The sequence below is a fragment of the Ranitomeya variabilis genome, chromosome 6 (assembly GCF_051348905.1).
Source record: "Ranitomeya variabilis isolate aRanVar5 chromosome 6, aRanVar5.hap1, whole genome shotgun sequence".
Lineage (NCBI taxonomy): Eukaryota > Metazoa > Chordata > Amphibia > Anura > Dendrobatidae > Ranitomeya > Ranitomeya variabilis.
In genome coordinates, this window is record NC_135237.1 from 476,155,306 (window position 1) to 476,177,915 (window position 22,610).

At 40.6% G+C, this 22,610-nt stretch overlaps 1 protein-coding gene across 2 annotated transcripts in view; it reads right to left on the reverse strand.

The window, feature by feature from the left end:
- Positions 1-22,610, reverse strand: part of EYA1 (EYA transcriptional coactivator and phosphatase 1) — a 171,796-nt gene that overhangs the window by 144,912 nt on the left and 4,274 nt on the right. For both annotated transcript variants that reach the window (XM_077270648.1, XM_077270646.1), the window contains exons 2-3: positions 21,398-21,455; positions 19,438-19,565 (exon numbers count right to left, since the gene is read on the reverse strand). In XM_077270648.1, the coding sequence (XP_077126763.1) occupies positions 19,438-19,561 (124 nt within the window). In that variant the 5' untranslated portion in view covers positions 19,562-19,565; positions 21,398-21,455. The remainder of the gene's footprint in view (positions 1-19,437; positions 19,566-21,397; positions 21,456-22,610) is intronic.

The following is a 22,610-nucleotide window of genomic DNA, read 5'->3' on the forward strand; positions in this document are numbered from 1 at the left end:
TTTGAAGTGACTTTGGGGACCTATTCATTGGAACTCCCTCCAAAAAATGATACCATTTTAAAACATCACCTCTCTCAAGATATAATTTGGCCATGAGTTGCCATTGAAACCATCAGGACCACATAGTTATAATGACAGGGTGTCAAAGTAGTTAAAGAGTGTGCCCACACACTATGTTAGCCATCTAAATGCCGTGGTAACCAATGACAGCAACATCTAAGGTTTTAAATGGACCCACAGTATGTTAACCACATAGTTGCAGCATCTAAGGTGTTAAATGGTTAATGCCAACACCGATCATGGCTGATGCAGCAGGATATAGTCGGCTATAGTGGGAAGTTGAGAGCTGCTGCATATTCACCCGTCGAGTGATGCTATATCTGTGCATGTATTTGTGGTCACTAAGTGGTTAAAACTAAAAAGGGTAAACCTAATAAGTATGGTTACTTTGGACTAAGAAAATGGTATAGAATGCTTGTTGGATCTGTTTGATGTAATGTAGCGATATTTTTACTAGAATTTCATCTACATTTAGCCTCAATTCTGTAATTGCACTATGCTTTATACAAGCCTTCCTCCATTCCTCTTCACATATCTGTACCTGTCTCACGTATCATTCGAGCAGACAACCATAATGCCAGATGTTGGAAACTGAACACCGCCCCAACAATTTGAACGTATTTCTGGTATATTTCTCACAAAAAATGGAAGGAATGGCTGCCTCGTAATCCAACAGAATCATTCTCTTCCTAAATCTTTGGCCAGTTTGACCATCGCTATATCTTATCTGTTGCTTATACTTCTTCTCCTCTTTTACCTCCTGCCTTGGTCTGATGGCTCATTACCATAAAATTTTACCAATTCTCCTTTTATTCCCTCCTGTGAGCATTATTAGAATTATAGGTTCCTACATGCTTTATTCGATAGCCGAAAAAGGTAAATCCAGCTTCAGAAATCCGATGTATATAAAAGTATCAAATGTATTAGGTAACTTAAAAATAAGTTGACAGCATGGTAACCGCAACCCCGGATTGAGGAGATGATAGGCAGATGCATTTTAGACCCTGAGCAATCATTGCAATGTCTTATTTTTAATTTACCTAATAATTTTGATACTTTTATATACATCAGATTTCTGAAGCTGGATTTACCTTTTTTTGGCCATCGATTGATCTTCCTGCGGCACTGCTGGATTTTTCTTGCTCCAGACTCCGCTATGGGTGAACTGGCATAATCCCCTTTCTTGTCTTTACCTACATGCTTCATGTTTTGCAATAATACAGAGATATATATACATATATATGCATACATATATATGTATATATATATATATATAGTATGTATTGCATTCCTGTGAGTTTCCTTATTTTTTGCTTTTTGTTTACACTTGTTTCTCCATTATTGTATTTTCATGCTAGAACTTGTTGCACCTCATTTACCCACACTTTCATATAAATGTTTAAATGAATTATCGCTGAAAAATGGTGCTTTCAATAAAATCTCTAAAACCCTTACAACAATTTAATGGATAGGGGTAAAGCAGAAAAGGTTGATGGCATTTAGCCATTGTCCATCAGGTAGACATGTGATCAGGTTACAGGCTCCAGCAGTGGGAATGCTCTGATGAAAATACCAACTCAGGGGTTATTTCTAATAGATCACATGGGAGGAATTTGAGTTGATAGTTTGTTCTACTTTTTATTTAGAAGGAATTTGGTACATATGTATTGCCTTTACTGTGTTTACTGTGTTTCTAATGCAGATATGCATGCAGTCTAATTGTTGCTCACAAAAAAACAACCTAAGCAATGAATAACCGCAATAACTTGTTTTGAGAATTGGAATTTACCCCCTTTGGAATATATTGGCTGAATAGATGCAACCTGTTAGACATTCACTTTTGATATCTGTAGCCTTTTACATTGTATTCTATATTTGAATAGATCTAGCTAATTATCATCTAATTAATAAAAAATCTATAGCTCTAATTTATAAAGCAAGCAAAATTAACAGTAGATAAAGGAAGCAAGCAAACAAGCAGATCAATGAAATTCAATCTATACTTTTCTGTCTGTAAAGCACACCTGACTGCAGGCGGCCCCCAGATTTAAACACCAGAAAAATTATTCATAATAATGTCATAAAAAAAATCTCACAATGAATACATGATATATCTCATCTATAGATAAAAATTCATATGTGGTAGTAGCACAGTGGCTCAGTGGTTGGCATCTGGCTCAGTGGTTAGCATAGTTGCCTTGAAGCATTGTCGCTCTAGATGCAGCGGCTTCCTCTCTCAATCAAAAAACTATTTAGGGAATTTAGATTTTGAGCCCTGATGGGGACCTTGATGTATGTAAAGCACTGTGGAATAATAAACTAAACATATATAATAGCCCTATTGCTACATAAAGTATTTTATTTTGTTAGGTTAAACACTGCATGTAAAGCGTAACTGAAGGGAAAGGAGAACCATTGGTCCCCACGTCCTGTCAAGACCCCATTTTGCTCACTAAATATCAGATAGTAACTAGCTTAATGTGACTGTTTAATATATAACCTTAATGATAAGTTATAACTTCAAAAATTATTTGCAGCTACAATCCCTTAAAGGAGATAATTAAAAGCCTCCTGTCCATATAGTTGATAATAACCAAAACAAAAATGAAACGGAAAAGACAGACAAATAACTATTTCGAAAATCAAACAAAACTACTCATAGCAGGACACATAGGTCATAATTCTTACTGACAGTGGTCAGTTTTTTTAAAAGCGGTTCGTAAACCCTAAGACCCACCTCAATTATTCATGGGATAAATCCACACTTTATATCATCCTTCAAAACATAGAAGCATATATCCTTTCATGAGTAGAAAGATAAAGAGAAGTAAAAATGGAAACAATCTCACCCATCTCAAGGTCCAGTAAAGTCATTGCATAACAGCTTAAGTCTAAGTGACTCCTGTTCACCAAAAGTAGTAGTCCTAGTTTTAACCATAAAAGGCTCTTGCCTTGACAAGGACAGTCCATAATTATCCCTTACAACAAAGATGCCCTAGACTGTTCTTCCGTGCTTCCAAACATATTTTCTTCATTTAGATTCATCAAGGGAATTAGCATGCACGTGTCAGTTTGTCCAAGATATAGGGCTATGGTGCTATCATTCCTAATTGGATAGTGCAATTAACAAAATGGCACAATGGTCTTTAATTATCTCCTGTAAGGCATTGCAGCAGCAAATAATTTTTTAAGTTATCATTAAAGGTTATATATTAAATCGAACCTTTTCACCAGGTTTGACCGATATGAGATACTGCTAGCACCTTTCAGGGCTGGTATACAACATTCTATAATGCTCTATATAAACCCCCATCCCGACCTGTAACTGAAGAAAAATAACTTATATTATGGGACGGTCCAGTCAGAGGGGTGTTGATGTTTTTGGTCCAGCGCCTCCCATCTTCTTACGATCGCGATCCTTCTTGCTTCATGTGGATGATGCGTCCCAACGTCATCCACAGTCTCCTCAGCATTCCACTCCTGTGCAGGTGTGCTTCTCTGCTGGGGCAGGGCAAAATACTGCAGTGTGCATGTGCCGGGGCTCTTTGACCTTTTCCTTGCACCTGCGCACTGTATTACATTGCACTGCCATCAACAGGTCAGAGAAGTACGCCTGTGTGGGAGCGTGATGCTGAAGAGACTGTGTGGACGACACAGTGGCGCATCATCATGAAACAAGAAGGAGAACGGCGATTGTAAGAAGAAGGGAGGCACCGGACTGAGAACATTGACACCCCTCGGACTGGACTGCCCCGCAGGTGAGTATAATAAAATGTATTTTTCTTCTTTTTCAGGTCAGGTTGGGGGCCGATATACAGCATTATAGAATGCTGTATGTCACCCCTGAAAGGTGGAGGCTGTATCTCATATTGGCCAAATCTGGTGTCAGGTTCCCTTTAAACACTCACGTTATGCTAGTTACTACTAGGTTAAGCACAACTATACTTTTCACATTGCACTTTTGCTTATCAATAGATACATTTATGCACATAACAAAATGCTCCTGTGAGATTGGTGCTGTGACAATATGAAATTGCAGAGCCAGCAGAATCTGTTAAGTTGACCATAGATATTAGATACTTGTGAAATCTTTTGCCAACCTGATGTACTTGGTAGACCACATTAACATATTAAGTTGGTGATCTGCCAAATTTCTCTATTGCCTCTGATTACTTGAAAACTGGCCTGTAATTGAGATGATTGTCTGCAAATGCACGTATCTCTCCCAACTCCATGATACACGTACATGATCGCCAAAGTGCCAGCCTATCGCTATCTCCCTCAACTTCCTGAGTACGATCACTGCCATAATGAGAAAAGGACAACCTGCCATCGCACAGAATAACCAAATATCCAGATAGCCATGACAGCAGTTATGGAATCAGACTGAACCAATGCACATTAGATTTGTCACTAAGGTACAGGACCTGTTTTATTTATTCTATCTTCTTCGCCAGTTGTGTCTACAGTTTTTAAACAACTGAGGAAAAATAGGTTGATCTTAATCCCTTGCTAAAGTGTTGAACAGGAAGATTTCAATTAATCTAAAGAATACAAATTAGTGGCTAAATTGGATGAAATTTAGCTATTCAAAGCTCAAGCACGGAGGCATAATTATCTCATCTGCATTTTATACTACCGCTATCCTCTTCTGTTTTGAGCAGCCATTGGACCATCAGGCACCCTGACCTGGCTGTGACTGCATTATATTGGCTCCACATGGTTAGACTCCTGATCAGGTAGAGAGATTACATCCCTATAGTACTTATGCTGGTCATACACATCAGATAGGAGTCTGTCGTCAGTGATCCCTGCTGATCCCCCCATCGAATTTATGTTTGGCTCCACCAAGCATGCATGTGCTCTGCTTGGGAGGAGTAGAGTAAGCCAATGCCATGCTCATCTGGCAGCACCAAATCTCCAGGGAAAATGTTCAAATCCCTGATCTTTCTTCTTCCATTACAATTAGCTGTTGAAACAGAGTCAAAGCACTCATACAAATTACATAGTCAAAATAAGTGGGTTTGCTAACTTTAGAGGGGTTGTCTAGTCCTATCCTACAAGTCTACAGTCACTCTGCATAACTACAGACTTATGAATCCTCACATCGTGCAGTGCTCCGATGCCGGCATCAGATGTGGCCTGTCATTTGTTCACATGTATGAGATTTGTATGCTTCTGGCCACATTCTGACTAGACTACATCTGGCCTCACTCAATACACTTGTATTGAGCAAGGCTGCACACATCTAGTCGGCACATGACCACATGTATGCAGATAACATACTCACAGTCACATACTTGTCGCTCCCGTCATCTGCATCGGAGAATCCTCACAGCAAGCAGTGCTCACCATGTGAGGATTCATAAATCTGAAATAACATTGAATGACTGAAAATTATCATGAATTACCAGGCACTCATTTGATCCAAATGGTATACTGTTTATTGATGCAGCATAAGTCTGTAGAGAAAAGGCCAATGTTTCGCTTTGCAGACCTTTTTCACGGTCAGACATATGCCTCATCAATAAACATCATATTATTTGGATCTAATTCATGGTAATTTATACTTCTACTACCACTGATCACCATAACCTACTGTTAGGTTCCTGCCATATTTCCCTCATAAAATGACTGCAGACTTAAGATCTTTGAATAATAATAAGTTCCAAAATTGTATGTGCTTAAAAAATCTTCCTGTGCTAAGATAATCGTATTAATGTGCCCCAGCTGTGTACTGTGTAATGGCTGTGTCTGACGACATGGTCTGATCATACCACAGGTCCTGGGCAGGGGAGGATGCAAAAGAGTATACAGACATTACAGCATGGGATCACAGCTGATTCTTTTTGTGAGGCAAAACTTTTCCCTGCCTGTTTTTAAGCAGTGTTTTACCTCAAAGAAAGAATCATCTGTGATCCTCTGCTCTAATGTCTATGTACTCTCTTTTGCTTCCTCCCCTGCCCAAGAGCTGTGGTATGGTCAGACCATGTTCCTGTACGGTCAGACACAGCTATTACACAGTACACAGCAGGGGCACATTTATAAGATTATCTCATAGTAACATAGTTATTAAGGTTGAAAGAAGACTTTTAGTCCATCTAATTCAACCCATAGCCTAAGGGTACTGTCACACAGTACCATTTTGATCGCTATGACGGTACGATTCGTGACGTTCTAGCGATATCGTTACGATATCGCAGTGTCTGACACGCAGCAGCGATCAGGGATCCTGCTGAGAATCGTACGTCGTAGCAGATCGTATGGAACTTTCTTTCGTCGCTTGATCACCCGCTGACATCGCTGGATCGTTGTGTGTGACAGCGATCCAGCGATGTGTTCGCTTGTAACCAGGGTAAACATCGGGTAACTAAGCGCAGGGCCGCGCTTAGTAACCCGATGTTTACCGTGGTTACCAGCGTAAACGTAAAAAAACCAAACAGTACATACTTACATTCCGGTGTCAGTCCTCCGGCGTCTCAGCTTCTCTCCACTGTGTGAGCGTCTGCCAGCCGGAAAGCGAGCACAGCGGTGACGTCTGACGTCACCGCTGTGCTTTCCGGCTATGGCGCTTACACAGTGGAGAGAAGCAGAACGCCGGGGACAGACACCGGAATGTAAGTATGTACTGTTTGGTTTTTTTACGTTTACGCTGGTAACCAGGGTAAACATCGGGTTACTAAGCGCGGTCCTGCGCTTAGTTACCCGATGTTTACCCTGGTTACCGGGGACTTCGGCATCGCTCCAGCGCCGTGATTGCAACGTGTGACCGCAGTCTACGACGCTGGAGCGATAATCATACGATCGCTGCGACGTCACGGATCGTGCCGTCGTAGCGATGTAAATGGTACTGTGTGACGATACCCTAACCTAACATGCCCTAACATGTTGATCCAGAGGAAAGCAAAAAAAAAATCCATGTGGCAAAGAGTAAGCTCCACATTGGGGCAAAAATTTCCTTCCCAACTCCACATACGGCAATCAGACTAGTTCCCTGGATCAACGCCCAATCAAGGAATCTAGTGTATATAACCTGTAACATTATACTTTTCAAGAAAGGCATCAAATCCCCTCTTACATTTTAGTAATGAATCACTCATTACAACATCATACGGCAGAGAGTTCCATAGTCTCACTGCTCTTAGGGTACTGTCACACTCTGCAACTTTCCAACGATCACGACCAGCGATACGACCTGGCCGTGATTGTTGGAAAGTCGTTGTGTGGTCGCTGGAGAGCTGTCACACAGACCGCTCTCCAGCGACCAACGATGCCGAGGGCCCCGGGTAACCAGGGTAAACATCGGGTTACTAAGCGCAGGGCTGCGCTTAGTAACCCGATGTTTACCCTGGTTACCATCGTAAAAGTAAAAAAACAAACAGTACATACTCACATTCCGGTGTCCGTCATGTCCCTTGCCGTCTGCTTCCCGCTCTGACTGAGTGCCGCCGTAAAGTGAAAGCAGAGCACAGCGGTGACGTCACCGCTGTGCTCTGCTCTTACTTTACGGCCAGCAGTCAGTCAGAGCGGGAAGCAGACTGCGAGGGACCTGACGGACACCGGAATGTGAGTACGTACTGTTTGTTTTTTTTTACTTTTACGATGGTAACCAGGGTAAACATTGGGTTACTAAGCGCGGCCCTGCGCTTAGTAACCCGATGTTTACCCTGGTTACAAGCGAACGCATCGTTGGATCGGTGTCACACACACCGATCCAACGATGACAGCGGGAGATCCAGCGACGAAAGAAAGTTCCAAACGATCTGCTACGACATACGATTCTCAGCGGGGTCCCTGATCGCTGATGCATGTCAGACACAGCGATATCGTATGGATATCGCTGGAACGTCACGGATCATACCGTCGTAGCGACAAAAGTGCCACTGTGATACAGTACCCTTACAGTAAAGAATCCACGTCTGTTATTATGCTTAAACCTTCTTTTCTCCAGACGTAGAGGATGCCACTTTTTCCCCTCTTTCAGGTCTATGATAAGCACAGGAACATTTTTTAAAACACATCCAATTGTGGAAGTTATTTTTATTCCAAGCTCTATTAATCGAAATGGACATAGTTTGTGGAAAAAACCCTTTAAATAGTATTGGGTTTCATTTATCTGTTACATCAGAATCAGTTTTCTTGCACAAAAACTCATCATCAGTGTCAAGACTCCCCCAGTTGTCATCTGGTTGTTTGTACAAGAGTCAAAAAAAGAAGCATGCAGCATTTTTGGATCTGGCTCCTTGAAGAGTCAATCGCAACAATTAATGAGTTAGAATGCTTCTGTAGAAGAAAGAAAACTATTAAATAAGTTCCCAAATCAGTTTCCCTCCTGCATTATTACATCTTGAGAAAAAAACTACAGTACATACTCAAGTGTAAGCCGACCTGAGTATAAGCTGAGGCACCTACTTTTGCCATGAAAAACTGGGTAAGCTTATTGACTCCAGTATAAGCCAGGTATGCATTGTCCCCTCATCCCTGTCATTGTTTGCGTGGCTCCCAAGTCCCTGTCATTGTATGCATAGCTCCCCAATCCCAGTCCCTGTCATTGTATACATGGCTTCCCAGCCCTGTCATTGTATGCATGGCTCCTCTGTCCCTGTCATTGTATGCATGGCTCACCAGTCCCTGTCATTATATTCATGGCTCCCCAGTCCCTGTCCTTGCATTCATAGCTCCCCAGTCCCTGTCATTGTATACATGGCTTCCCAGCCCTGTCATTGTATGCATGGCTCCTCCGTCCCTGTCATTGTATGCATGGCTCACCAGTCCCTGTCATTATAATCATGGCTCCCCAGTCCCTGTCCTTGCATTCATAGCTCCCCAGTCCCTGTCATTGTATTCATGGCTCCGCAGTCCCTGTCATTGTATGCATGGCTCCCCAGTACCTGTCCTTGCATGCATAGCTCCCCAGTCCCTGTCATTGTATGCATGGCTCCCCAGTCCCTGTCATTGTATACATGGCTTCCCAGTCCCTGTCATTGTATGCATGGCTCCACTGTCCCTGTCATTGTATTCATGGCTCACCAGTCCCTGTCATTGTATTCATGGCTCCCCAGTCCCTGTCATTGTATACATGGCTTCCCAGTCCCTGTCATTGTATGCATGGCTTTACTGTCCCTGTCATTGCATTCATGGCTCCCCAGTCCCTGTCCTTGCATGCATAGCTCCCCAGTCCCTGTCATTGCAATCATGGCTCCCCAGTCCCTGTCATTGTATGAATTGCTCCTCAGCACCTGTCCTGGTATGCATGTCTCCCCAGCCCTGTCCTTGTGTGCCTGGCTCCTGCTGTGCATGGCTCCTTATCCCCTATCACTATGTATGATTCCTGTTATTTAAAAAAACAAACATCTTATTTACCTGCCTGCGCGCCCTCGGTGGCACTGCATCTTGTTCCGACTTCCAGCAGCTCTTCCTGTACTAAGCAATCACTTGGCCCCGCTCATTAAGGTAATGTATACGCGCACCACGCCTATGGGAGTGGAGAAGCGTGCATATTCATTACCTTAATGAGCGGTGCCACGTGACCGCTCAGCTGGATGAGCTACAGGCGCCAGCAGCCAGAACAAGATGCAGTGCCTACTTCGAGGGTGCTCCGGTAGCTGAGTATGATGAGTGCTGGGAGCTGGCGGCTGTGGCTGGCACTGTGTGCTATTACAGAAGTAGCACAGGCTTTAGCCTCAGCTGCCATCTCCTGCCTCTGTGACCCACTACTCAACTTCTTCCTCTCCCCTGCCGGCTTTCTAGGACCATGACTCGTGTATAAGCCGAGGGGGATGTTTTCAGCACAAAAAAAATGTGCTGAAAAACTCGGCTTATACACGAGTATATACGGTAAGAAGGATGGCTAAATAGAAACAAAGCATGACAGGCTTCTGAACTCTTAAAGGTGTATTCTCAATTTTGGAAGTTGTCTTTTAACCATGGGATAGAGGATAACTTCCCAATCTGACTCCAGGAACCCTCGCTGATCCTGAGAGCCAGTGCAAATGGAGTGGTAGTTGATTATCCACATTGTCAATCTATCCCCAGTAGTCCTATTAAGATTGAATGCAGCACTATTCCAAGTCCTAGTTCTACTGATTGTGATTTTCCCCTATCCCATGGATAAGGGATAGCTTACAAATGTGAGAATACCCCTTTGATTTTGTTCGCTTGTGACTTATTACTGTAGGGGATTCTAACATATATACACTCTATCAGGACAGAATACTGAAATTCTGTATCACATACAGGCAAATACTTCCATAATGCTTCTCTCCATGCTATTAATATTACATTTCTTCAGAAAACTTATGGAAACCTGCAGTGGTCTGTGTACTAGCACATAGCAACCAGTCAGGATAGCCATGCTGTCCCCTGAAGGTGAAAGACAAACAAAAAAAAACTACTGGGCATCATTTCATGCAGATCTTCCTTTAATAATATTTTTTTGTGTAAATAATTTATGATTTGGACTTGGTAGGAGCCGGCTGCCCTACTGATTTCTGTAGATGCCCAGATGTACAGTTTGAGAAAATCTCTCTACAAGGAATGTAATATATGAGAAATAGAAAACAAACCAAAGCTTTGTAATTTCCATGTAAGCAAATATGTAAAAAAAAGTGTAATGCAAACAATTTCTTTACAGCTTTTTATTTATTTGTAATGCTAAGGACTGAACATATTGAGCTAATGAGTTAACTGTGGATACACATGGAAAAAATGTAACAATTTTAGCCTATTTTTATAATGTCATTTTTTAGGGCTTTTATTTATTTAGTTATTTATTACTTTTATTTATTACTATTACTTGTATACTTTTTTATACAATTGATTAAAGAGTCTGACAAAATATATGTTTTTTTTTCAAAAGTGGAAAATCTATTTTTTAAGATAATTCATTTTTATTGCATACTGATGTTTCATTGAAATTAATTGTCCACCCTTTTACCTGTTGATCTAAATGACGAAAAAAAATCAGAGCAGATCTACTTTTCTTATATTTTAATCCTTTTTGAGTCCTGAAAAAATTCTAATTAGGATACATTTTTTGGCCTCCATTCAAATCATACTAATCAATAAGAACTACTTATAGGCCAATAATGAAATCCATTTAGTTTTTTTTACCAGACATACCAGTCAAAGAATATAAACAAAGAATTCAGTGTGAATGACACCTAAGTAATTAATACATCTGCATAATTAATTACTATGGTGTTGAAAGTAAACCTTAATATTGCAGTTGCATGTTGCAGCAAGGAAATGGTTAACTGCAATAAAAAGGAAAATAGTAGTAAAAATTCAACTTTGACTGAACTACGTTTTCTTGTATCTCTCTTTGTAACAATGAAGAACAGTGAAATGCTGGCAAGGGTTTCCCATCCTAGCAGCGCAGAACACTACTAAGATATAATCTGAAGCATTTTTATATAAAAAGTCCCACATAAAATCTCATTGTAAAAATCAAGGATTTCAAAATGGAGATAATTGCGCTTTTACATCAGATTTATATCTATTTATAACACATCTCTTAAGTGGTAAAAATCATGTAAGATGAGACATTTTCTACATGTCTGGAACAGGGAAGAAATCACAGTAACCTTATACATATCAGGGGCTGGTTTTATGCTGCAAGATAATTTTAAGAAAAATCTTGTTATTAATGCTACCTTGCATGTAATGCTAGAATGTAGCCAGTAGTCAATAAAATATTGGGGATAAATTAACTTAAACGCCATAAAGATATAACTGGGGCAATAAAATCTTAATAAAATTCTAAAGTAATTTAAACTATTACAAGAAAATATATAAATATAGTTCAGGAAGTTAAAAAACTTAGCAACTCAGAAAAGGGACATAATTAAAAAAGGGAGTTTCATTTAGGAAGTGTACATATCAACGTATTTTTCCTAAGAAGTGGCAATGGCACTTTTTCCAATTACCGGTATGTACAAGAAATAAGCCATAAAATATTAGCATAAGATGTTTCCTACTTGAATAATTCCTTAAGTGCTCAATCATGAAGCAATTGTATGAGTAAGACTACTCAAACAGCGAATAATCTACCACTATACAATGAAAAATCAGTGTGTCAAAAAGTGAATTATTTCGAAGACCATTAACCACTAGGTTACTTATGTAATCCTGATCCATTTTTGTAGAAAGAACTACAGTTTAATAAACATAATCAGTGATCTTCTACTGGGATAGTAATAGTAAAAGTAGTAGTAATACTAGCTGCAGCAATAGTACTGTAGTATAAGTAGTAGCTGGTGTTGTAGTACCAGTGATGTGGCACCCATAGTAAGTAGTGATGAGCGAGTGTGCTCGTTTCTCGAGTTTTCTGAGCATGCTCGGGTGTTGTCAGAGTATCTTGGGTGTGCTCGTAGATTATATTTGAGTCCCCGCAGCTGCATGATTTGTGGCTGCTAGACAGCCTGAATACATGTGGGGATTCCCTAACAAGCAGGCAATCCCTTCATGTGTTCAGGTTGTCTAACATCCGCAAATCATGCAGCGGGGACACAAACATAATCTACGAGCATGATCAAAATACTCGGAGAACACCTGAGCATCCTCGGTAAACTCAAGTAATGAGCACACTAGCTCATCACTAATAGTAAAGGAATACTTCAGATTAAAAGTAACAAAAGAGGCCAGAAATGAGAAAAAGTTTGAAAAAACCCCAGCTTACCATTTTAAAGGTTTATTGATACATTAACTAAGGCCTCCATCATATGTGATACAATATTATCTTTATTATTATTATTATTATACATTTTTATAGCGCCATTTATTCCATAGCGCTTTACATGTGAAATACGGGGCATATATAGACAAATACATTAAACATGAGCAAAAACAGGGCACACAGGTACATAAGGAGGGAGGACCCTGTCCGCAAGAGCTCACAGTCTGCAGGGGATGGGTGATGATACACTAGGAGAGGGTAGAGCTGGTTGTGCGGCAGTTCAATAGGTTCAGGATCACTGCAGGCTGTAGGCTTGTCGGAAGAGGTGAGTCTTCAGGTTCTTTTTGAAAGTTTCTATGGTAGGCGAGAGTCTGATGTGCTGGGGTAGAGAGTTCCAGAGTATGGGGGAAGCACGGGAGAAGTCTTGGATGCGGTTGTGGGAAGAGGAGATGAGAGGGGAGTAGAGAAGGAGGTCTTGAGAGGATCGGAGGTTGCGTGTTGGTAGGTACCGGGAGATCATGTCACAGATGTATGGAGGAGATAGGTTGTGGATGGCTTTGTAGGTCATTGTGAGGGTTTTGAACTGGAGTCTCTGGGCGATAGGAAGCCAGTGAAGGGCTTGGCATAGGGGAGAGGCTGGGGAATAGCGGGGAGACAGGTAGATTAGTCGGGCAGCAGAGTGTAGGATGGATTGGAGTGGTGCCAGAGTGTTAGAGGGGAGTCCAGAGAGTAGGAGGTTGCAGTAGTCGAGGCGGGAGATAATAAGGGCATGCACTAGTGTTTTTGCGGTGTCGCGGTCAAGGAATGCGCGGATCTGGGAAATGTTTTTGAGTTTGAGGCAGCAGGAGGAGGCAAGGGCTTGGATATGTGGCTTGAAAGAGAGGGCAGAGTCGAGGATCACCCCGAGGCACCGGGCGTGTGGGACTGGGGAAAGTGAGCAGCGATTGACATTGATGGATAGGTCTGGTGGAGGGGTAGAGTGAGATGGGGGAAAGATGATGAATTCTGTTTTGCCCATGTTCAGTTGTAGAAAGCGAGCAGAAAAGAAGGCTGAAATAGCAGACAGACAGTGCGGGATTTTTGTAAGTAAGGAGGTGAGGTCAGGTCCGGATAGGTAGATCTGCGTGTCATCAGCATAGAGATGGTACTGCATACCGTGGGATTCTATGAGCTGTCCCAGACTGAAGGTGTAGATGGAGAAGAGTAGGGGTCCTAGAACAGAGCCTTGAGGAACACCGACTGACAAGGGGCGAGGTGAGGAGGTGGTGTGGGGGAGGGAGACACTGAATGTCCGATCTGTCAGATATGACGAGATCCAGGAAAGGGCCAAGTCTGTGATGCCAAGAGATGAGAGGATTTGTAGCAGAAGAGAGTGGTCCACAGTGTCAAAGGCAGAAGACAGGTCCAGGAGAAGAAGAACAGAGTAGTGACACTTGCTCCTGGCAGTTAGTAGGTAATTGGTGACTTTAGTTAGGGCAGTTTCAGTTGAGTGATGGGAACGGAAGCCAGATTGTAACCAATCAAAGAGGGAGCAGGAGGAGAGGTGGGAGGACAGTTCAAGATGGACGTGTTGCTCCAGCAATTTGGAGGCACGAGGAAGAAGAAATATCGGGCAATAGCTAGACACAGAGGATGGGTCAAGGGAGGGCTTTTTGAGGATGGGTGTGATCTTGGCATGCTTGAAGGATGAGGGGAAGACACCTGTTGTGAGTAAGAGGTTGAAGAGGTGCGTTAGGGTTGGGATGAAGACCGTGGAAAGGTTAGGGATGAGGTGGGATGGGAGCGGGTCGAGCGTGCAGGTGGTGAGGTGTGATCTTGACAGGAGGGTGGAGAGCTGATCTTCTGTCATGGTGGAGAAGCTGGTTTTGGAGGAGCAGGGGTGAGCAGCTAAGAGGGGCAGTGGGCGCTGTGGGCCAAAGCTTTCTCTGATCGTATTGATCTTTTTAAAGAAAGAGGCGAAGTCTTCAGCAGAAATGAGAGGGGAGGGAGGGGGTGCAGGGGGACGGAGTAGAGAATTGAAAGTGTTGAAAAGCTATTTAGGGTTGTGAGACAGGGAGGATATGAGAGATGAGAAGTAAGTTTGTTTTGCGGCAGTGAGCGCGGACTTGAAGCTGGCGAGGGACTGCTTGTATGCGGTGAAGTGGTCAGCAGAGTGGGATCGCTTCCATCTCCACTCAGCGATCCTGGAAGCCCATCTCAGTTCTTTAGTCAGGCTGGTCAGCCAAGGCTGCCTGTTGATTGTACGAGTTTTGCTATGCATGAGCGGGGCGGCCGAATTGAGTGTTGCTGTTATTGTGATGTTATAAAAAGCAGCAGCAGCATCTGTGTCATGAAGGGAGGCTATGTCGGTGAGAGGGAGAAGGGACTCAGAGAGTGATTGTAAGTTGAGATGTTTGAGATTTCTGCAAGGAAGTTTGTGGAGTGGGGGTTGCACAATAGGAGAGAAGAGGGAAGAGAATGTCAGTAGGTTGTGGTCAGACAGGGGGAGGGGTGTGTTAGTGAGATTAGTAAGGGAGCAGAGGCGGGTGAAGATGAGGTCCAGCGTGTGGCCATCTTTGTGAGTGGCCTCAGAGGACCATTGAGTGAGGCCAAAGGAGGCAGTCAGTGATAAAAGTTTAGAGGCAGCTGAGGTGGAAGTGTCAATCGGGATGTTGAAATCACCCATGATGATTTATTATTATTTATTATTATATCACCATTTATTCCATGTGCTTTACATGTGAAAAGGGATATGCTAACAAAAACAAATACAATCATCTTAACCAAAACTGGTCACTGACTGGGACAGGAAGAGAGAGGACCCTGCCAACAAGGACTCACAATCTACAAAATTAAACAATGGAAGGGGCAGTACTGTAGTCAGCACATTAATTAAATCTGACCTGGGCAACATCTACATGGAGCGTGTGTAAAGGCCCCGTCTCACATAGCGAGATCGCTAGCGAGATCGCTGCTGAGTCACTAGTTTTGTGACGCAACAGCGACCTCCATAGCGATCTCGCTATGTGTGACACGTACCAGCGATCAGGCCCCTGCTGCGAGATCGCTGGTCGTGTCAGAATGGCCTGGACCTTTTTTTGGTCGTTGAGGCCCCGCTGACATCGCTGAATCGGTGTGTGTGACACCGATCCAGCGATGTCTTCACTGGTAACCAGGGTAAACATCGGGTTATTAAGCGCAGGGCCGCGCTTAGTAACCCGATGTTTACCCTGGTTACCAGCGTAAATGTACAAAAAAACAAACAGTACATACTCGCCTTCTGATGTCCGTCAGGTCCCTTGCCGTCTGCTTCCTGCTCTCACTGACTCCCGGCCGTACAGTGAGAAGTGAGAGCACAGCAGTGACGTCACCGCTGCGCTCTGCTCTCACTGTACGGCCGGATCTCAGTCAGAGCAGGAAGCAGACGGCAAGGGACCTGGACACCGAAAGGCGAGTATGTACTGTTTGTTTTTTTTGGTAACCAGGGTAAACATCGGGTTACTAAGCGCGGCCCTGCGCTTAGTAACCCGATGTTTACCCTGGTTACCCGGGTGCTGCAGGGGGACTTCGGCATCGTTGAAGACAGTTTCAACGATGCCGAAGTCGTTCCCCTGATCGTTGGTCGCTGGGGAGAGCGGTCTGTGTGACAGCTCCCCAGCGACCACACAGCGACTTACCAACGATCACGGCCAGGTCATATCGCTGGTCGTGATCGTTGGTAAATCGCTTAGTGAGACGGGGCCTTAAGTTCATCCTTGCTTATTTGGGTTTCCTTTGGGTCCTCTAATTTTCACCCATGCCCTAAAAATATACTGATGGGTCAAATGGATTCCAATAAAATTTTCTATAGTGTGATAAGAAAAGAAGACCAAGATTGATGTAAATTATTAGAAACTGATCCGGGTGCTGAGATAAACAGGAGCATCAAGTCAAAAGATAATTCTCAATGAATATACCCATTAACGAATAACTTTAAACATGTTTTTATCAATTCTTATTTCTGAAATATCTCTAAGTAATAACCTCTATTAGGTTAACGAATGTCGGAAATTGACTCTATAGATGAGTCTAAAATGTGATTGTTAAATATTTACGTAGGTTGAAAAAAAGGCATAAGTCCATCTATTTGAACCTTTTTGTGTTTTGATTTTTATGTATTTTATTATATCATACTACCAAAACATTTAAGTCCCTATTCGTCACATGTTCTCTTTTTAAGTGACTTTTCTTTATTGTTTTTTGGTATTTGTATCTGTTTATTTGTGCCCAATTTTTAAAATGGTGCACATGGGTTGATGATGCTCAAAATCGAAGAGGCTTTTTTTTAATTTTTTTTTACCTTTTTTTGTGCCTTTGAAAAGCAAAAAGTCGCATGATACTTTAAAATGTCACTTGTTAGTCTTCAACTGCACAAAAATAAAATTTGACAGATTTTGCACTCCAGTACGGTACTGCAATACTTTATGCAAAAATGTTGCAAGAAAGTCACAAAAGATGAATTCACCTAAAATATTTGCATAAGAAAAAACACACCCGCATTGTTGAAAAAAAGAACAAATCAAGTAAAGTTAATTTAAAAAAGGTGCAAAATTAATAGTGGAAAAAGTGTGAATATAAAGATTGCTATTACTCCAGAAAAAAAGGCGCTAAGGTAATGATGGATTGGGGTCTCTAAAACATCACATCTCTGTGATGACGTTACCAGATTTGGCCTATCAGGCATTAATGGGATCTCTGACAGGCTGAATTGAAAATTCAGATGTTTTCTGTCCAGCTCTGTCAACATGCTAAAGATGGCAGTGTGTAGTCTGAAAGTGGGATCCACATTACCATCTTCTAGTGACATGGTGGGAGGGATTTTGGAGGGATTTATATCTCACCAGATCACTTCTGTAACCAAAGAGAACAGTTGTGATCGTAATATTATATGATGTAATTGTTACATAAGTAGATTGCATATAATTTCAGAATAATTGGTTTATAGCACATATAAATCAATATCCAGCTAAAAAGAACTGTCACAATAAGGTAAAAAATATGGAAAACTGTCATTTACATTGATAGTAGTGAATGTACTTAGCAATATCCAAGAAAGTCTTTAATAAAACTCAGATTTTAACAATGTATTTTAGTTTATAGTCACAGACAAAACCTATAGGCCTCAGTCCAGACCCAGACAAACCAAATCATTCCAATCATCCAAATCCACTTACAGTTATAAACATTGGTTTTTTATGTCCCTTGCTATAGCTTATTTAGGACCAGTTTATAACTGTAAAGTTCTATATGCTGATTACATTACTAAATCCAGTAACATCAGTGGCATGTAAAGACTACTTATGAGCCAAAGCTTAAAACAATCTGCTCCTTGGGTCATCGTAGTTGACCATTTGGCTCATGAAAAGTTGGAGAGACAATGAAAATAAAATGTTTAATAGTCAACACTGTACACTTTGAGTTTATATTCAGTGATCAAAAAACTCTCAATAATCAGAACAAAGAAAATCTAATTCTATATTTTATATTGCTCTGTTTTATTTTTCTACTAATTTCTAAAAGCCAGTCTGCCGAAATGATTCATGAAAAGAAATCATGTTCTCTACAACTTGCGCTAATTGTTGATCGAACCCTTAACAGAAACTTTTTGAAGTTTCTGATACCTTACTTGCTCCCCCGCGAGATATGACATGAACAAATATTAACTCTTACTGTCATTTATTTCAAAAGATGTTGTAAAAGACATTGTAAAATAATATTCACCCATTAGTAGCAAGAAAAGACTAATAATAGACGGCAATGCTTATCCAACAACCACTGCACATCTGGGAGTTGGGTAACATTTGGCCGACCAACTGAAGTGAAGGTTTTGCAAACTTATGGCTATCAAAGTAACAAAAGAGAGGGAATCATATAATCAGCCTAATAAAAGGGTCACACAACATCTACTACCTGTGCAAAGGATATTACGCTTTTCTGGTTGCTGTGAAATACTTGTGTATGTACATATAGACAGCTTTTGACTACATATAGGCCATCTGCTCCATAAGATTTTTTAAGATTTTTATAACAACTAGAATCAAAAAAGTAGAAAGCTTATATATGAGGCAAGTCACAAAACAAGTAATGAGAATGCAACAAATAGCTTATCGAGGGATACTTATAGCACTTTTTGATTGACACTGACAAGATACAAGTCAAAGGACATTACAATAAACAGGTTGAAGATTTGAACACATCTAGTCTAGCCAATCATGTTCATCAATGGCATCCACCAAAGACGGGAACAACACCAACTCCATTTATCATATCTATTTCTAAGATCCTATTCCAAAGGTCATCACATAATAACCCACCTAATGTCATTGTAGTCAAACGACTACTCAACGAACCTCGACATGAGACTCCTTATAGCATCCTATCAACTATTTTTGTGATATTCCTGGGAAATAAAGTGTTTGATTTAATAGATCTTAATCTAACTGTACATTTTTGATGTGTTATGCTTCAGGGATATTGGTTGGATTCATTTATTGCAATTTCATCTAATAAATTATGATTATTTTTATTAAGTTTTTATAATGTGCACATTTTAATATCTTCCAAACGTTTTAGTCCGTCTTTGACATTTTTCACATTTTACACAAAAGAACTTTCAGATTCAATAAAATGAACTTTGAAAAAGAAATGCCATTGTTGGAGACCACTTGTTTCATGCCACTTACCTTCTGTGCCATTTGGTGTCATGGAATTGTTGTTTATGTGAGAGTTATCAAGGCTTATCCCACTGGGAGAATCACTACTGCCACTAAGTCGACTATGAGGACTAGCTAGATCCTGCATTTCCATAGACCTGAAATGAAGCCAATTTCAGCCATGAATACAATGGACAGCTATCATAGCTAATCCTCCCACCCCCCTCTGCTCTACCACAGAAACAATCTATTAGTGCAATTCTGTACCATATGTTCAAGTCTCCATGGCATAAAAAAACACAGCCTGTTGCCTGTTCTTTAATAATAATTAAGTAAGATTTTGCCATTGCGACGTCTGAAAACTTAAAAGCAGATGGTGAAACCTAAAACATAGCTAACTATATTAATGCAAAAATAATAATATTACAAGAGTCAACATCACCATAGTATTATTATTATTATTATACCGTATTATTATTTATTATTATACCGTATTATTATTCCATGCACTTTACATGTGAGGAGCGGTATAGTATAACAATTATTACTGACTTATTGTATGAATTATATTATTATTATTAATATTATTTATGTTATTATTTATACAACCCAGCTACAAGGAAATACTGTACAATGTACAAAAAAATCTGTAGTCAAACTTTCCTTGTATTTCTGTTTCAATAGATTTTTTTATTAATTTCTCCAAAAACGTTCCTTGTGTTTCCGTACCGTCTCTGTTGCAATAATATAACTATGACTGTATACTCTTTGTTCCAACCTTACACTATGGCCTATTATATTTGTTCTTTCTAAACACCGATATTAATACAGATGATCAGCTGCTCCCTAAAGGTAGAGAATAGATCATTAGCCTGTGGCCAACGTGACTGTGCACATTCAATATGGCATTGTATTAACCCTCCCCCTGCCTTCTGATATAGATCATTATCTGCATTATCAGTCTATTAGTGCAAACAGCCTACTGTCATTGAATTAGCCCTCAGCACTCACAAGCTGCCATGATTTATCATCCAATTGTGTTTTTTAAAGGGTCTACAAACACTTGAAGCAATTGATGTAGCCTGCAGTCCTGTGACAGCAAATGGGGTATTCATGATGCACGTGTTTACTCTGGCAAACGACTTAATTGTTCCTCTGTTTCCGTTGAAACAAATGCAGCATTAAAACATTATTATGTCTGCTTAGTTGTTTGCTTTGTGGATTATATAAAGCGTGCCCAATTGAAAAGGGATAAGGCCGACCATACAGTGGATCCATACAACTATTTTACTACAGGGCGGGAGCTCAGCTGTCACTAAGGCAATGAGACTCCATCACAATAAGTTCCAGCACAAAGAGTTTAATACTTTCTGTACATATTGGTTATAATATAATGGTAAGAAAAGAAATCAAAGTTCAGTTTCTAGAAAAGGTATCATCATTTTATGAACAGAAATTCTAGTGTTTCCAAATGTGTGTATATTTAACCAAACTGTAGTAGTAAAAATAATAATAATAATAATAATAGCTGTGTAATATCTATCACATAGCAGATCATTGCAACTAAAATTATTTTTACAAGGTGATTATTCATTTCTAATTATAGACAGTTTCATTATATTTAGTGCCAAGTTGTGCTTGTGATATCAAAAATAAGTTACACAACATTTTATGAAAATTATAGAAAGTAAATGTTAGTACTTAATAATGACTCAGATCATTTAAAACATAAAGAAGACATAGAAATGTGGCTTTTATATAAGATAACCAATGAGTTAACATAATAATCAACTATCTATCCATCTATCTGTCTATCTATCTATTATCTATCTATCACATCCATCCATAAACATTAAAGCAATAATAAATCAAAGCAAGTTTCATACAATTATCTTCTCATTATCTTCAAGCAGATCATGTATTACAATCAGATCACTCAATTAGTTTACGGTAAAGTTTTTAAAAGAAAGAAAAACAAAATCATTCCTACCTTTGATAAGGAGAAACCGCAACATCTGACCTGATCTAATAGTTGTTTTCTTTTATACCTAGAAGTCACAACATACAAGCAGCGTTATTATTATATCCAATGCTCCAGCCTGAATTGGTGGCCACAGTGGAGCCTCGCTAGACTGATACTAGACAGACGCTACACAGAAGAAGACACTGGCAAGTAGAGTCATTTTGTCTTCATGTTAGAAGTCTGAAGTGTGGATTCTCCCTGCTGTTCCCCTCCTCTTTCTCTCCATCAGGGGGAAGGCGGCCAAATGGCAGGGATAGTGATTCATCATTGGTCTATGACAGCTGCAAAATGGATTACCCCTCCCCCAATCAACATGCAAAGCAGTTTTTCTAAGGTAGCCGATACAAGGTGCATGGATAAGGTAGCTATTAACAATAATCATGCTGAACAGAAGTAGATGAGGCAGTAAACTGAGGGCATCATCCTTGAAGAATCTCTGATCTCTTGTGATCACTGCCATCTATATCCCCCTCAGACATTTTTACTCCTGACAGTATCATAATTTTGTCTTCCAACTTTTTTCTTACAGCTTATTTAAAAATATACTGCCCAATTTACAGGTTTTCTAAGGGGAAAAATGGAGGAACGAGGCTGTAATTTGTAAGGTGATTGTACAGTCCTTCTATTTTTCTCGACCTAATTGGGCAAACCTAAAAACCGCACACGAGGTAAACACCGAAAATGCAATGTAAACAAGTGTAAATTTCTACGTTGTTTAATCAGGACTTGCCATAGAAAACCCACGCACTATGATTTCTTTCATAAAGAGGATGACTCAATTTCTGTGTATTTGTATAAGTGAGTTTGCAATTTGTATGTATATAATGGAGCGGCGAGGACTGCTTTCTCCCTTTTGTGCGCGACGTTGTGGATCTCACGCATATTGCCTTTATCTTGGATAGAGACGGACTCAGAGATTGGATCTCCGGTAAGTTTGGTGAGAAGGTTTCCAAGATCAGTCACTTGTTGATGATGTGCATTAATGCAGGCAGCGTATACAGAAAACAGGTGATAAGGACCAAGGTGTAGAAAGACCTCAGGTTTAGGAAGCACAAACAAACTTTTCATTGGCAACAGGAACATATTGTCTCTAGACCAGCGCCCGGAAACTTTGATGTGTGCCTCCATTCATTCTCTACTGATGGCTCTTTGATGCTTTCAGCACAAAAGATAGAGATGA